The sequence below is a fragment of the Pseudochaenichthys georgianus genome, chromosome 19 (assembly GCF_902827115.2).
Source record: "Pseudochaenichthys georgianus chromosome 19, fPseGeo1.2, whole genome shotgun sequence".
Classification (NCBI taxonomy): Eukaryota; Metazoa; Chordata; class Actinopteri; order Perciformes; family Channichthyidae; genus Pseudochaenichthys; species Pseudochaenichthys georgianus.
In genome coordinates, this window is record NC_047521.1 from 27,706,186 (window position 1) to 27,722,843 (window position 16,658).

Genomic DNA, 16,658 nt, shown 5'->3' on the forward strand with positions numbered 1-16,658 from the left:
CATCAGCAGGAGAGGACTCTTTAAAGTAGACACACAAAACGACGCTGCATTTGACAATAAAGGCTTTGAATATTCCAAATTGCCTTTAAAGAAGGATTCAACAAGCATCTGGAACTCTTTGGAGTGTGTTGCACTCCTCTTTCGCTGTAACATAGATGTGGTAGTTGCTCAAACAGAGGGTTATCCTTCTGCTCTGTTATAAAACACGTCAGGTCCTTCCTCTGCGGAGCATACCAGCACTGCTGCATCAGATCTAACAGGAGACACCAGCGCCCTCTATAGAGCGCCAGTGGTACTGCATCCCAGCATGCTTTGCAGCAGCGTATCAGAGTGCAGAGTGATGAGGTTTAGCGCAGTGATCGGGCGTATTGATCTGTGGCCTCGTGGCTGCTGGCCTCTTATTATCTCATGTCTTCTTTTAATGTGCTATTGACTATCTGCACACGGAGCAGCTGGTCTCCGACAGACGCCGAGGCTGCTCGGTTTCAAGATGCAAGGTGCAAGGCTTCATTGTCATGTGTACAGTAGCTTCAGTGTAGATATGGCACAGTCACGTGTGGGGACTCGCCTCCCTTATGGGGACAACATGGAGGTCCCCATGAGGGGAATCATTACTTTTAGGGTGAAGACTTGGTTAGAGTTAAGGGTTAGGGTTAGGATAAGTCTCCAGGAAATGCATGTAAGTCAATGTAATGTCCCCTGAAGTGATGTATACATGGTGTGTGTGTGTGTGTGTGTGTGTGTGGTGTGTGTGTGTGTGTGTGTGTGTGTGTGTGTGTGTGTGTGTGGTGTGTGTGTGTGTGTGTGTGTGTGTGTGTGTGTCACACCGTGTGAGAGTAGCTCAGCTGCAGTGCTGTGCAACTAATTAATATTGGATTTTAATTTATATATATATATATATTAAGTTTAATTTTGTACTTTTTTGTTATTTTATATTAATTGGTTTCCTATTTATATTTATTTATTGTATTCTTATTTATTCAGTCCTGTGTTTATTGACTTCTATTGGTTTTAAGTGTTGTGTGTATTTTATTTTATTCTATTTTTTATTTTTCCTATTTAATATTGTTTTATTCAGTCCTGTATTTATTTACACAGAAGCGTTTTTACTCTTCTTTCTTTTTCATTCCCGCTTTTATCACTTATTTTTTACCCGTGGTATTTATTACCTGTGAAGGATGGGAAGTTTGGTTTAGAGTTTGTTGTGTGTGTGTGCACGTGTGTGTGCACGTGCCTGGGGGGTGAGTGTGGAGCGCTGCAGGCATCCCTGCTCCATCTGGTCTGAGCTGTGACTGACCTTAGAGTGGCCTACACACACACACACACACACACACACACACACACACACACACACACACACACACACACACACACACACACACACACACACACACACACACACACACACACACACACCCACACACACACACACACACACACACACACACACACTAACCCCCTGTCTCCTGCTGTGTTCTCAGAGTGATCAGCAGGGCTCCGGGGCTGAAACTCGTGGTGGAGACTCTGATGTCGTCGCTGAAGCCCATCGGGAACATCGTGGTGATCTGCTGCGCCTTCTTCATCATCTTCGGCATCCTGGGAGTGCAGGTGAGAGGGACACACGCACACACACACACACACACACACACACACACACACACACACACGCACACACACACACACACTCCCACAATAATTCACTTTCTCGGTACTGCTTACATCCCAAAGTCCCTGCAGATAGCAGTGCTGTATATATTATATTATCCTCCTGCTGCAAATGATTGAAAAATACTCCCACAGCTGGAGGTATATGATCAGGGGTAAGTGTGTATGAACATTTGTGAAATCATCCCTCTATTTTATTCACGAGTCATTGTCTCGTCATCAGCGATAATTGAACTCTAAATATATGAAAGCTTAGGTTTTGGGTTTTCTTATTTATTTGAATTAATTTATACATGTTTTCATTTTGTATTTCAGTTTTTTTAAATGTTGGCTCTTATTAAAAAAATTAAAAATAAATGTTTTTCAATAAATAATAAATAATTAAAATAAAGTCAATAAACACAAGACCGTGGGTGTTTCTCAATGTCGAGGATGCTTCCTTGGTAGGACATGTCCCTCCGAGTCGGGTCCTTCAGAAGCGAGGCAAGAATCCTTCCTAGCCTCGGAAAACGAAGAATGGTGGAACAGGCTATCAGGTGTGCGTCATGTTCGAGGCCCCGCCTTAAATGGAGCGCCATTTCCGCCAAATATTTGGAAATTGGTCCGTGCGCAAAGCATTGGCTCGGTAGAATTCCAAGGATCCTGGACATTGGAACAGTCCTTCGGCGGCACTCGATGACGTAGCGTCCTTGAAATAGTGGCTCTGAGAAGAATAAATAAAAAAAACATTTAAAAAAGAAATAAAAGTCTAATTATATTCTTAACAAAGCACTTCTGTAAAATGAAATAAACGGACAAATACAAAGTAAGAAAAGCTTAATGTATGCTTATCTGGTTTGGATGGAGGAGCCCGAGGACACATCCATCCCAACAAGCCGTGTGGCCTTCAGGCTCCTGTCCATCAGTCTTTACGTCCGTAAGCCTTCCCAGATTATAGACAGTCCTACTCGCCCAAATATTAAGTCCCCAAACAAATCCTCCTTAATTGATCTAATTTTAACAAATGTTCCACATAAATATTCGTCTGTGGGAGTATGTGCTAATGATGTGAGTGAGCACTGTGTTGTAGCCACAATCAGGGACACTCAGGTCCAAAAGGTTAAACCACGTGTCATCACAAAGAGAGACAAAAAACACTTTGTGGAGCAGGGTTTGTGCATGATCTGTTTGGGTTTGATTGGGGTAAATCAATCTGTGTGCTGATGTAGAAACTGCATGGTCTTATTTTTATCTTGGTTTTATGAACATTATAGATAGACATGCACCCTGCGTAAATTTAGAGTGAAGGGACGAGACAATCCCTGGTGTTCTGCTGAGCTGTCCAGTCTCCTTCATGAGAGAAACAATGCTTGGGCTAAGGCTAGGAAATCAGGCTCAGAGGTGGAATGGCTACGTTTTAGGCAGCTAAGGAATAGCTTCACATCCCAAATAAAAAGTGCTAAATCAAAGTACTATCTGTCGGTTACCACAGAAAACCTGAATAACCCTAGGAAATGTTGGAAAGCCATAAAATCGATTTCCACCGGTGAGATCCGTAATGAGCTGCCTCCGTGCCTCACCACAGCATCTGGCTCTCTATCAGACAGGGCTCTATGCTAACTTGCTTTAATGAGCATGTTGTGTCTTGTGGCTCTCTGTTTGGCTGTGTGGCTCCTGTGAACGCTCCAATCCTTGACTCTGAACAACGTGGTCTGGAAAACCCTTTCAGTTTAACTCCTTTTACTGTTGGTATTGTTCATGAAGCATTATCCAAGTTAGATCCTAGGAAACCGGCTGGCCCGGACAACGTAGAACCTTTCTTTTTAAAGATAGCTGCAGATTGTATTGCTCCACCTCTCACTTCTCTTTGTAACCTCTCCCTCAGCACGAACACAATTCCAAAAGTATGTTAGTCAGCGTATGTCCTGCCTTTACTGAAAGGAGGGGAGGCAACTATTTTAAATAACTATAGGCCTATCTCTAAATTGTCAGTTCTGGCTCAGGTGCTCGAACGCTTAGTGAGTGAACAGGTAAAGGAGTTTTTATGTAACCATGACATCCTGTCTAAACATCAGTCAGGCTTCAGAAAGCAGCGCAGCACCATCACTGCCACGATGAAAGTGTGAATGATGTGGAGAGTATCTTAGATAATAAGCAGAGTTGTGCAGCTCTGTTTGTTGACCTTTCCAAAGCGTTTGACACGTCGATCATCTCATCTTAAAGCAGAGGCTACTCAGTATCGGCCTATCCAGCCTTGCAGTGGGTGGTTTGTGAACTACCTCTCTGAAAGGTCCCATGTGTTCACTTTGATGGACTGTCTTCTGAATGGTTAAACATTTCTAATGGTGTTCCTCAAGGTTCTGTTTTAGGACCACTTTTATTCTCCATATTAACAGCGTAGGTGATAATGTGGATGAAGCTACTTTACATTTCTAAGCGGATGATACCGTGATGTTCTGTGCAGGTCCCTCATTCAGGAGGCTGGTGTTAAATTACAGGCTGTTTCTAACACTATTCAGACTCAGCTCTCTGAACTAAAGCTTCTTTTAAATGTGGATAAAACCAAGGTAATGCTCTTTTCTAAAGCTAAAAAGACACCAGAGCCTGTTTTAGATATTGTAACTACGCAAGGAACAAAACTTGAAGTTGTTGCCTGTTACAAATACCTGGGTGTCTGGCTTGATGATTGTCTCTCTTTTAAACTTCATGTCAATAACCTGCTTAAAAAACTGAGGGTGAGGCTAGGTTTCTTTTTCAGAAACAAGTCCTGCTTCTCGCTTGAGGCCAGGAAAAGGCTCTGTGACCTTTGACCTGTGCTGGACTATGGGGATCTGGTCTATATGAATGCACCTGCTAATTGCCTGAGCAAATTGGATGCTGCGTATCACAGCGCTCTGAGATTTGTCACAAATTGTAAAGCGCTTACTCATCACTGCACCCTGTATACCAAGGCAGGTTTACCATCACTCTCTGTACGGAGGCTCAGTCACTGGTACACGTTTATCTATAAAGCTTTGTTGGGTAAACTCCCGTATTATATCTGCTCTCTGATAACACAGAGAGTTGCAAGCAGCTATTGTCTGAGGTCGCAGGATGTGGTCTTGTTAGATGTGCCAAGAGCAAGGACTGTCTGAGGTGAGACAGCTTTTATGCGCAGCTCCACTTGCTGGAACAATCTTCAGCAAGAATTGAAACTGAGCAATCTCATTCCTCTGCATGTTTTTAAAGCTAGGCTAAATGAAATGCTTGCTGATACAATGGGCACTTGTAAATGTCTATAACTATGTATCCTGTAAATATAATGTATAATGTCCTTTATTGTTTTATGTTTCATGTGGAACCTATATGCTGCAGGTCTCCCTTGAAAAAGAGATCTATGATCTCAATGGGACCAATCTGAATAAATAAAGGTTTGAAATGAAATGAAATGAAATGTGAAGCAGCATCTCAAAGGGTTAATGAGGAGGAACAAGCTGTCGGTCGTTAAAAGAGGGGCGGGGGATTCACTGCATAGCCCTTCGGATGTGAACACATGTCGTAATGTTTCCAGAACATAAGTACACATTCACTGACCTGTGATTAATGTCTGATTTATTATTCACCGAGGAGCCTTTACTTCAATATATCCAGAACTCCGCCGCCCGTCTACTCACCCACACCCGAATCCGTGAACACATCACCCCGTCCTCATCAAGCTCCACTGGCTCCCCATCCCCCAGAGGATTGAGTACAACATCCTCCTGATGACGTACAAAGCCCTCCATAACCTGGCCCCATCCCACCTGACTGACCTCCTCCACCACTCCCACTCGCTCCCTCCGCTCTGCTGCCGCCGACCTCCTGTCCCTCCCCACCCGGACCAGCCTCAAGTCCTGGGGCGACAGAGCCTTCTCCGTTGCTGCACCCACCCTCTGGAACTCACTACCCCAGCCCACCTCTTCAACACTGCATTCAACCACTGACCCCCCCCCCTCCCCCCTATTTTCTGTTTTGTTTATCTCTTTTTGTATTTCTTTGTCATCGATTTTTTTTTTTTTCTCGTCTTTTTTTCTCTTCTTAATTCTCTGTCAAAGCGTCTTTGAGTTTCATGAAAAGCGCTATAAAAGTCCCATGTATTATTATTATTATTATTATTATTATTACTCAAACACACCGTGGGCCTAGATTAAAAAATGGGTGCTCGTGGAGGTCCGGACTGGTTCAATGTTTACTGCAGAACTTACTGAAATGAACTTATTGCACAAATCAAACCTGGAACTAACGAAGCTTAAATTATTGCTATAAAAACAACATTAAATAATCAGCTGCATTCATTTCTCACGGCTCTATCTGCAGCTTCTCCAGAGTCACTTCTCACGGCTCTATCTGCAGTTTAGAGTCATTTCTTATGAGTACATTTCCCCACAGGCCAACAACAGCTTCAACAAAACTATTCCCCTCAGAGAGAAACCAAACATGTCCTGTTGTCGTGAGAGAAAGTGCAGAAGGAAGCATCCATTGAACTCAGCGTGCTGCTCTGGGATGCTAGCTCAGACACTTGGCGTCTCATCTTGGGGGCAAGGTCATCAATGTTCGGGCTCAGGCTCTGAGCGGAGGAGACCCTCAGGATGGAGGGAAGGTGCAATATACCGGCGGGCCAGATCTAATAGTGATTAGAAATGATCCTGCGGGCCGAAATTAAATCCACCACGGGCCTGATTTGGCCCCCGGGCCTCGAGTTTGACACATGTGCACAAGAGGCTTGGAAGCTGCTAGCATCCCTCTGATATCCTTAGTCTGGGGTAATAACACACATGTGTTTTCCAAGTGAAACGAACATATGACGAGCAGCCAGGTAGCGTAGCTTTGCAGAAACGGAAGTAGCCAATCGGCTATCCTCGCTTTAACTAAAGGAAATACAAACCTTTTAGTGGCCATTCAGTTGATTGCAGTCTTTAGATTAGATTAGATTCAGCTTTATTGTCATTGCACAACAACATGCACTTTGCATCCAACCAGACAGCAGGTGAAGTGCGTTACACCATATTCACATATTAGGTTAATAAGGAATACATATTAAGTTGCAAGTTTGAGGAATACACAGAGAAGGTATATCAAAGATTCTACCAAGAAGTCTACATTCCACCGAATCCACTGTCCCTCTAAATGTGGAGAAACTAGACGACTTGAAGCAACTGGAACATGTTCTTCTCTTAATGAGACTCATCTTTATTAGTAGGACCTTGTTTAAGTAAAAAAATATGCAGTTTTTTGAACTTCGTCGAAGCGGTTTACGTGGCTAATGAAAATAAAGAATCCATTGATACGTGTCGCGGCGCTAATTAAGGATACAATGATGGAAAAGTAGATCCGCTTTGACCATTTGTTCCACTTGATTGCGTCGAAATAGAACTTTCCCACCACTTGGTTCTCATGGATACAGGAACGTGTGGATAAGAGTTACCGTAGTTACCACCAGACCTACATTTGAAATTGTATGCATCATCTGGAAATGTATTTTGAGATGATATTAGAAATTCCCGAAACCACTTTTTTTGTATCCGACTCAATCGAATCTGTTTCTCTCCCAGCTCTTCAAGGGGAAGTTCTTTATTTGTCAAGGAGAAGATATCGGGAACGTCACCAACAAGTCGGACTGTTTGCAGGCCAACAAGAAGTGGGTCAGACACAAGTACAACTTCGACAACCTCGGACAGGTGAGGCCTCGCAAACGGCAAGATGTCTGATAAACAAACGATACATTCAAATACTTCGAAGATTATCAAGAAGGATGTCCTTTCTTCTCCGTCTCTCAGGCCTTGATGTCTCTGTTTGTTCTGGCGTCCAAAGACGGCTGGGTGGACATCATGTACTACGGACTGGACGCTGTAGGAGTTGACCAACAGGTGACTATACTGAAACATTGGGCATTCATTCTATTCTATACTTTATTTATATTTACTTGCACTATTTTAACTATTTTATCAGTTTTATTGTGTTGCGCTGTTGGAAGAGTGACTCAGAGGTTGCGCTAGACTTTTTCGCTTTTTTCGGAAATATTACGATCATGTTGACGGGCAGGATCGTAATATTTCCGTCAAAATCCATTATTACCCGTCGGCCTGTACACAACTCTGCCGAGGGGGGGGGGGGGGTTCACGCTCGAACTGTCAACGGGGGACTGTTAGCGCCGTGTTATGCATGCCCACTGCACCACCTCGCACGGCGCAAAGCAAATACTCTCAGACATCTCAATGATCTGTTCGGCGAAGTTAGGTTTGGAAACTGTATCATTTCCTTTTGGGCGGGCATCCTTAACACGGCATACCACCGGAGCCTCGCTGCGGGGAAACTGTGGCGCTGTTCAGAGTTTGTTCTAATCCGTCAAAATGACCGACGGCTTTCAGATTTTCCCGTCATTGTTAAAAAAATATTCGGTTAACGCGACCTCTGCTGCGACCTAATATGTTCATTGACATATCTACACTGTAGCTATGCGTTAGAAAAACATCACTCGTCCCCGGCTTGAGGTTCAGTCTCAGGATCCATGTGTCTGGGATCCTCTACAGAAGGGAAGGAGTCATCACATACAGAGACTAGGTCCTGAGCAGTGTCCTTCACATGCTGATATCCCAGAGAGGGAGTCACACAGTCACAAGATGGAGGAGCAGAAAGCAGTATCGATGTTTACTTCAGATTAGCTCCACGTCAGAAATGAGCATGCTTGATGTCTCTCTGCATAGAGGCTGAGTCATCATGTTCATCACATAGCTATCATCTGCCTCAAACAGTCCTGATGCTCTTCCAGGTCATCACACATCCTGTCATGTTCACAGCTGCAGTTGATACCTTTGTTAGCATGCTACTCTCAGGTTGGACGAGGACACTCAGGATGTTCCCAACACTTTGTACAAAGCCTTGAAGAATCTACAAATCCCTTGTGTCCTGTGTTCCAGCCGGTCATGAACTACAACCCGTGGATGCTGCTGTACTTCATCTCCTTCCTGCTGATCGTGGCCTTCTTCGTGCTGAACATGTTCGTGGGCGTCGTGGTGGAGAACTTCCACAAGTGCCGGCGCCACCAAGAGGCCGAGGAGGCCAAGCGCAGGGAGGAGAAGAGACTGAAACGCATGGAGAAAAAGAGACGGAGTAAGGAGAAGGAGCTGGCTGGTCGGTAGTCTTTCCACATCTTTCTGAGTCCTGCTTGATTTGAGCCTGAGCCTTTTTTATTCTTTCCGCTTTTTCATTTGATATGGCCGAATCCGGAAGAACCGATTAGTGAGCTTTAGACCCGGCTACAGTCGCTACTCTGCGGTAGATCCTTTCCCCCTCCCCCCCCCCCCCCCCGTAGACCCTGTAGGGTTAGTTTCCCGTTGCCGTCCGGCGGTCACCTCGTCTGGCTCTGCAGCTCCAGACTTCCGGAAGCTCTCCTTCAACTCCAGCGTCTAATCGACCCAGCTGGGCGTTGAGGAAAGCTTCCACAGTCGTCCGGTTTGTTGCAGGGTTCGAACAGCTGACCTCTGGTGTTTTTAGCCCCCCCCCCATCCTATCCCCCCTTTTTTCCTCACCTTGCCCGGTCTACCGTAGATGCTTGGGATGGAGCATGCCCAGTGAGTGCTGACGGAGGGGCTTGCATGGTGGTGGGTACACAGAGCTAGAGGAAGGGGGAGTCGTTGGTTATTTAACCGCCTTAAAAAACGAAGACGACCCCCCTCCCTTCCCCTCTTCTTCTGCATGGGGGTTAGTACAGCCGCGGGGGCAGGGACTCAATTCTGGAAGAACATGAAGATTCTCCCCTTTAGTTTGCCTTTAGTTAATGTGAGATTCGTAGGAGTTCCCCCTCCCCTCCGGCTGTATAGGAGTTGTTGGCTTGGTTTGGTTTTGTATTCTTTCCACTGCCTCCTATATGTGAAAACATCGAGCGTCCGCCTATAGCCTGTACCCTACTTAATCTTAAGGCACTTTCTTTTTCAGTTTGTAAAAGGAGCAGTGGACTTTATTGGCTTCTTAAAGTGTTCGTCTTCATGACTTGATAATGTTATTTGACGATAGAAATGTTTTACGTACTTGAGAAATACAGATAGATATTGATCTTCCTTTTTCAGGAGGCGACTGCCCAATGGTACCCGACCAATCGAGAACCTCCCCAGAATACATATACACTCTTTTTCTTGATAGCACACACATCCTTTCAGATGTATACGTGTGTTCCCCTGTTTTTGCTTTTTCTTGTTTCCTGGCTTGGTTTTTTTTCGCCAGGAAACCTTTTTTGTACGCAAACAGTCAAGGCTGCTTATAGAAAAAGATGGAAATAGAAAGCAGGTAGTGAGGCGGTTGTAAATGCTTTGGTTTGAGGATTGTCGGGTTGAGAGTCAACGGCCTTCCTGATTGTCACAAAACGAAAACTGGACTCAGAATCTCTGGAAAGACAAATCATAGGAACATAAAACCAGCTTTTTTATCTTGCACCGCTTCCTTCTGGCCTTACTCCATCCCTCTTTCCCTCTTTCTCTCTCTTTAACTCTCCTGTTTCAAACCTCTTCCTTCCTTTGCTTTTCTTCTGCTTCTCCCTGACTAACACGGTCTCATTCCTCTAGATTTATTGGTTCCGGGTTGGGCCCTCTCTGGAGGCACATTGAAAGGTACAGAGTTTCCAGCATGTTCTGTGTTCCTTTTAAACTCCCACACCACCGACCACTCGACCACCACGGTGGCTTGGGTGTTCAGTACAATGATCACGGGAGGTAGGGCCCCATCCCGCGAACCGCCCCCCTGCCTCCCTCCCATCAGCTCTCCGTCCGCTGGACATGCTGTTACCTGTTTTCTCTGTCGTGGCTTTGTCTCTTCACAGCTCTTCCACACCGTCCGCGACCCATCCTCAGCACCACCACCAGAGGAGAAGACTCTGGTCTTAGTTAGGTTGGGAGGGAAAGTGAGAGGTGGGGATTCAGGGGAACGGGAGTGAGGTGCAGCAAACATTATTGTAATCCAATAATTCGTAGTTATTGCTCAGACCTGGGAACAGTGCAAGAAACGTACGCTTTGATCCATCCAGTTCCTGACCGATAGAGAACTCTCCCTGTACACAGACCCCTTTATATTTAAGGGTACTAAGGTGCAACAAATATAGGAGTTTTGTGGCACTGTAGTCAAATAATGATTAGGTATTGCTAAGATCTGGGAAGAAAGGCAAGCAGTAAAACTAACGCTTTGATCCATCCAGTTTCTGGCCGATCGCAGTACACTTTATAACTCAAGAGGTCTTTTTATTGATAGCCTATTTATAAGGTTAAAGGTAAGGTAAGTTGGAGAAAGCAGCTCGAGTGCGCTAGAATTTGAAAATACACAGCCAGAAGAAATCTGCCTCTTCCTCACAGAGCCCCTCCTCCAACACACAGGAACGCACACATGACCAATGAGGGCACGAGATAAGTGTGTGCCCCGATTGAAGGCTGACAGGCAGGTAGGCCATCCAGCTACTTTAGCCGGGCCGTGATTGGTCGTGCTTTTTACAGCACCACGGCTTCCACAGGTGATGTTTCTTTATGGATTTATTCTCAAAGCACTTCAGATATTCATTGCTATCGGATGTTAAGAGCATTCCATGGAATATTACAGAAAGTGTATCTCGAGCCGGTTTCTCAAACGTACCTCCCCCACCTTTAAAGGGGATACAAACATAGGACTAGTTTGGCTCTCTAGTCCAATAATTCTTAGTACTTGCTAAGAACTGGGAAGTGCAAACAGGGCAAGAAACTCAACAAGTACAACTAACACTTTGATCCATCCAGTTGATGTAAAGACATCAACTGTTCGCCTTCTAGTGGCTCTACATGCAAAGTCAGGTGATCACCAAAGGCCTTGGGATGAATCCTTAAGGAGCCATGGTTTTCTGTACAAAGTTTATCATTGCCTGCAGTGATAATAAAAGCTCTTTGAGACCCCTTTTTGTCACGATGGTACTTGAAGCTAACCATCTTAGCGAAGTGTTTCACGATTAACTTTTCCAAAAAACATTAAAGGTGGGGTAGGTAAGTTTCAGAAACCGGCTCGAGATACACTTGTTGTTATATTCCATGGAATGCTCTTAAGGTTTCCGATAGCAATGAATATCTGAAGTGCTTTGACAATAAATCCATTAAAAGATTGCATCTGTAGAAGCCGTAATACTGTAAAAAGTACAACCAATCCGTTTAGCCTGGATGGCCTACCTGCCTGTCAGCCTTCCATCGGGGCACACACATTCCTCGTGCCCTCATTGGTCATGTGCGCGTTCGTGTGTGTTGGAGGAGGGGCTCTGTGAGGAAGTGGCAGATTTTCTCCGGTTGTGTATTTTCAAATTCTAGCGATCTCGAGCCGGTTTCTCAAACTCACCTACCCCACCTTTAATCCAATGAACAGGTAAAGTTCCCTTTCCTTCACTCACTCCAAAGGCATTCGGAGATGGCAGTCGTCTCCAAGGGGGTTCCGTGAATGCGAGGAGTTTCCCATCCGGATCCGCTTGGAGAAGTTATGGGTTCTTAATTTGTCTTTTATGAATCCTTTCACCAAGTGGTGTGAAGATCGGGTGAGTAGTTCGTCTGTCATCCTGTTTCATTGGGAACGTCGTGAGTTCTGATGGTAATCGGTCATTAACCAAAGTAGACATGTTGATGATAGAGCTGGATAAAGTTGATGTGGTCTCCAAGTTATAAGGATCTATCATCTTTCCAACGTCCGGTCGTTTAGGAAAAGGTTGTAGGTCTGTTTGCTTACGACGGACAGTTCAAGGAATCATTACCAAATACCTCTCCGATCGCCTGACTAGCTCGTGTTTCGTGCCCGTCTGGTTATCATTACCAACAGGAACTATCTCTCTCATGGCTCAGTGCAGCTCTACGGTAGATCAGAGACATCACGGAGCTTCATCGGGTTGCACAGGTGGTGCCGTGTTACACCAGCATTGCTAACGTCTTTAATAACATCCTCTATGAAAGGTCGCTGGCCTCCGTTAAAGAGCCTTCGACCATGGGACTTCAGTCGAGCACATTCTGGTATGTTCCCATTGAGGCTGTGCTGCACTTCAACGCTTAAGAAGCCCATTGCCAGAATATGTAAATGTTGCCCCAGTATCCACATCATTGGCTCCAGAGAGGGTGTCTGTTTACAACGAGAGCTTGGATTGGTTTCTTTCTTTGTGGCCATTACATTTATAGTCACACTCGAGATGTGATCGTAAAGGCTTTGGGAATGTGGCCCTTTTTTGGTTTATGTACCTGGAAAGGTCTTTTACATTTTACACTCAGGAAGCTGTCGTTTGGAAACCAGATAGTAGGACACCCATGAGACAACATGGAGGCAAAGCTCTGGTAAAGTGCATGAATGTACTTCACTACAAAGGTCACAGCGGTACACGTTGTTATAGATCAGGGTTTGTTCAAAGTGGTCGGCTCTTGTTCGGCGTAAAGGTCTCACTCCGACTGCTTTTCTGGTTCAAGTGCTCGAAGTGTCGCAACTTGTTTCCATGGCGATCTTGTAGAGGTGCTGAAAGTGTCTGTGCGTGTGCGTGTGTGTGTGTGTGTGTGTGTGTGTGTGTGTGTGTGTGTGTGTGTGTGTGTGTAGCTCTCACCCCGATCCCTCAGTCTGGATGAGTGTCAGGACCCTTCGACTCTTTGTTCATCCGATGCAGCGTTTCATGAGCGAGCGCTTTTGTTAGATATTTTTCACCCAAAATGTAACGACAGAAGTGTCAAAAACACAGAGAATACACCATCCAGACTGTGTGTGTGTGTGTGTGTGTGTGTGTGTGTGTGTGTGTGTGTGTGTGTGTGTGTGTGTGTGTGTGTGTGGTGTGTGTGTGTGTGTGTGTGTGTGTGTGTGTGTGTGTGTGTGTGTGTGTGTGTGTGGTGTGTGTGTGTGTGTGTGTGTGTGTGTGTGTGTGTGTGTGTGTGTGTGTGTGTGTGTGTGTGTGTGTGTGTGGGCATGCACAGTGGATCAGACTCTTATCTAGTGGCAGTGCTCTGGAGGAAGTGGAGGACAGGAAAGACGAGAGGTTAGGAGGTGATGGAGGAGGCACGTTAACATGTAGTCTGACGATAGATAGGGGTGAAAGGGAGAGGTGGTAGAACTACACACACACACACACACACACACACACACACACACACACCCTAGTCAGTCACAAGTCTCTTACTTTAAGAGTTGCGTGTGTCCCTGCCTGTAAATGGGCTAAATAATGCTAAAATGCTAACTTTAGGCTGATGGAGAATTGAGTTTTGAAAGACTTCAAAGTCTCTTAACTCTAATATTTCCAAATATCCTTTCTCAGATCACCTCAATAATACATTTGCATGGACGAAATAATGTGTAGTACATTTTATACATGTACAATGTCTCTTTCTTATAAATATAACATTGAAACAATGCCTGACGTGTTTTGGATGTAATCTGGTCTTTGTTTACATTAGCATCGCTAACACTCCGAGCTAACCTGTGCTGGAGAGCACGTGTTTAAAAAGCAGGAAGTAAAAAAAGGAACTCACCTTGTGATAAACCTGCAAGAGAAAAAGCATTTAAGCTCCATACTGTATCAGAGATAATCCTTGATGTGGTTTAGAACAGGATGGCGTTTTATCACAACCGAATGTAACTGTATCTCCGGTAGAATTCTGATCAGGCATTAGCTCCGCCTCCTCTTATTTATTAAGGACCCAAGACCCGCGTTTCTCTAACAGGGCTGCAAAAGAGGGGTTTGAGCAGGAAGAGGCGTGGCTACAGTGGGTGACATGTTTTGTATAGGTGTGGAACTACCATACATGTTTCTAATATATGATAGGTCCTCTTTAAGGTACGGGCTGCTCACTTCCTAAACCTTTGAGAGTGACGTTAGGTTTCTTCAGAGATAAAGCACTTTCACACCGAGGTGTTTAATTTATTTGGGCCGTGGTGGCGTTCAGTGGATGATCTGTTGCCTGCCGTTCTAACGAGCCTGTTATGCAATGTATTAACAAGCAGCTCACAGCAAGGATTAACATGTATCTCAGCATGTTCCCGTGGCAACATACATTTTCATTTGCAAATCACAAATGTTACCCAGACTTTAATATCCCACACGCAGGTTAGAAATACTTTGAGTTTCACAGTTTTCTGACCTTTTGAATCTTCTTAAGACGATCTAAATATCTTATGCCAAGCCTCCAATACATGTCGGTCTCTCGATATCCGGTCGGACGCTTTTGGGTTCAGTTCGAATAAAGAATAGAGCTTTAATACGCCTTGTATTTCATATATAAATACAAGGCGCTTCCAGTTTCACCTTTATCTTAACACTCGTTTTCTTTCTGGGCTTTTAATGTCTCGATGCAAATCGCAAATATTCAGCGAGTAATAAATCGAGTTCACAGTTTGAACTCTTTTCTCACATTCAGGACTCTCGTTAAAAAACATGGTTTTCAAACGTGGTGAGGTAAATGGAGGCAAGACATACTTTGAGCAGTCAACAACAACACCAGGATAGTAGGATCATCCCCTCACTGCAAACACACACACACACACACACACACACACACACACACACACACATACCATGTATACATCACTTCAGGGGACATTACATCGACTTACATGCAAGTAAGTCCTAACCAAGTCTTCCTCCATGTTGTCCCCATAAGGGAGGCAAGTCCCCACACGTGACTCTGTAAACAGATGTAGGTCCCCACAAGGATAGTAATGCTAGGCCACACACACACACACACACACACACACACACACACACACACACACACACACACACACACACACACACACACACACACACACATACACACAGATATCCAAAAAACAATGTGGGTATATGCAAAGCAGCTTGACATGCCATGAATAGTTGTTCTTCATCTATTAGCTCTCACACACACACACACACACACACACACACACACACACACACACACACACACACACACACACACACACACACACACACACACACACACACACACACACACACACACACACACACACACACACACACACACACACACACACACACACACACACACACACACACAGCGGTGCCAATCCCATGCTGTATCTGGGTCAGCGCTAACAGAGATGAATGTAGCGGAAGTTTCACATTGCCCCCCTTTTCTCTTTCCTCTGTTGTGGAGATGTAATTAATAACTTCAGTCCTTCGGGAGTGAGAGGAAGAGGAGGAAGAGGAGGAGGAGATCTCAGAGGAGCTGAGGAAGAGTGAGAGACGCCGAAATATCTCTGTGAAAAGTCTCAAAGCTGCAGCCGCTGCGGTGATTTAAAGTGTGATGCCACAAGGTGTCGGTGGCAGAGTTAAGTCGAGCGTTAAACGGGATGAATCTTTCATAAGTTGGGAGTTATGTTCCTGAAACTATTTGGGATGTGCCACAGCTTCCACTTTCCACCGACCGACTGACATCAGAACCTGCATTGTGAAGGAACAAGTCAAACTCGTGATGTAGTAATGTCGTATGGAGGCAGAATGGTGCAAAGGTTAAGACTATAGCCGCATTCACACTGCGGTACTTTTCCCACAAAGGTTCATGCGAGGTTCATGATCGCGTTCACACCAAAAAGAGCCGGTACTAAAAGTAGTTCATGTGATCCTTTTTACCCGCTCGAAAGTCCCTGCTAGAGAGCAGGGACTTTCGAGCGGCTCTTTTGTGAGAAAAGAGCTATATTCCTGATTGGCTGGGCGGATTGCAAACCACGCCCCGTGAAACTCCCAAAAAGTTTTGTGAAGCCGCCATTTTATTATCCTCGCATTAGCATTATTAGCATTAGCATTAGCCCAGCGCAGAAACGCAGAGAGACTAACTTATGGCAGCACAAGATAAAACATGGGAGCGGTGGAGATGAGGAGGTGTCGGCGTTCTGGCGATTTACTCGGAAGGCTTCAGTAGAAGCTGCTGGGACTCCCAGCAGCTTCTACTGAAGCCTTCCCCAACTCCGGGGACTTCCGGCCGGGGACTTTGGGCGGCAGTATACGCCGTGAAGTGGTTTGCGGCCTGCCAGTACCTTTGTGGGAA

The 16,658-nt window shown here is 45.1% G+C and overlaps 1 protein-coding gene across 1 annotated transcript in view; it reads left to right on the forward strand.

The window, feature by feature from the left end:
* The window catches only part of cacna1g (calcium channel, voltage-dependent, T type, alpha 1G subunit), a 250,441-nt gene that overhangs the window by 173,696 nt on the left and 60,087 nt on the right, over positions 1 to 16,658 (forward strand). The window contains exons 21-25 of the mRNA XM_034107161.2: positions 1,482 to 1,608; positions 7,215 to 7,340; positions 7,440 to 7,529; positions 8,580 to 8,772; positions 10,221 to 10,265. Coding sequence (XP_033963052.1) covers positions 1,482 to 1,608; positions 7,215 to 7,340; positions 7,440 to 7,529; positions 8,580 to 8,772; positions 10,221 to 10,265 — 581 coding nt within the window. The remainder of the gene's footprint in view (positions 1 to 1,481; positions 1,609 to 7,214; positions 7,341 to 7,439; positions 7,530 to 8,579; positions 8,773 to 10,220; positions 10,266 to 16,658) is intronic.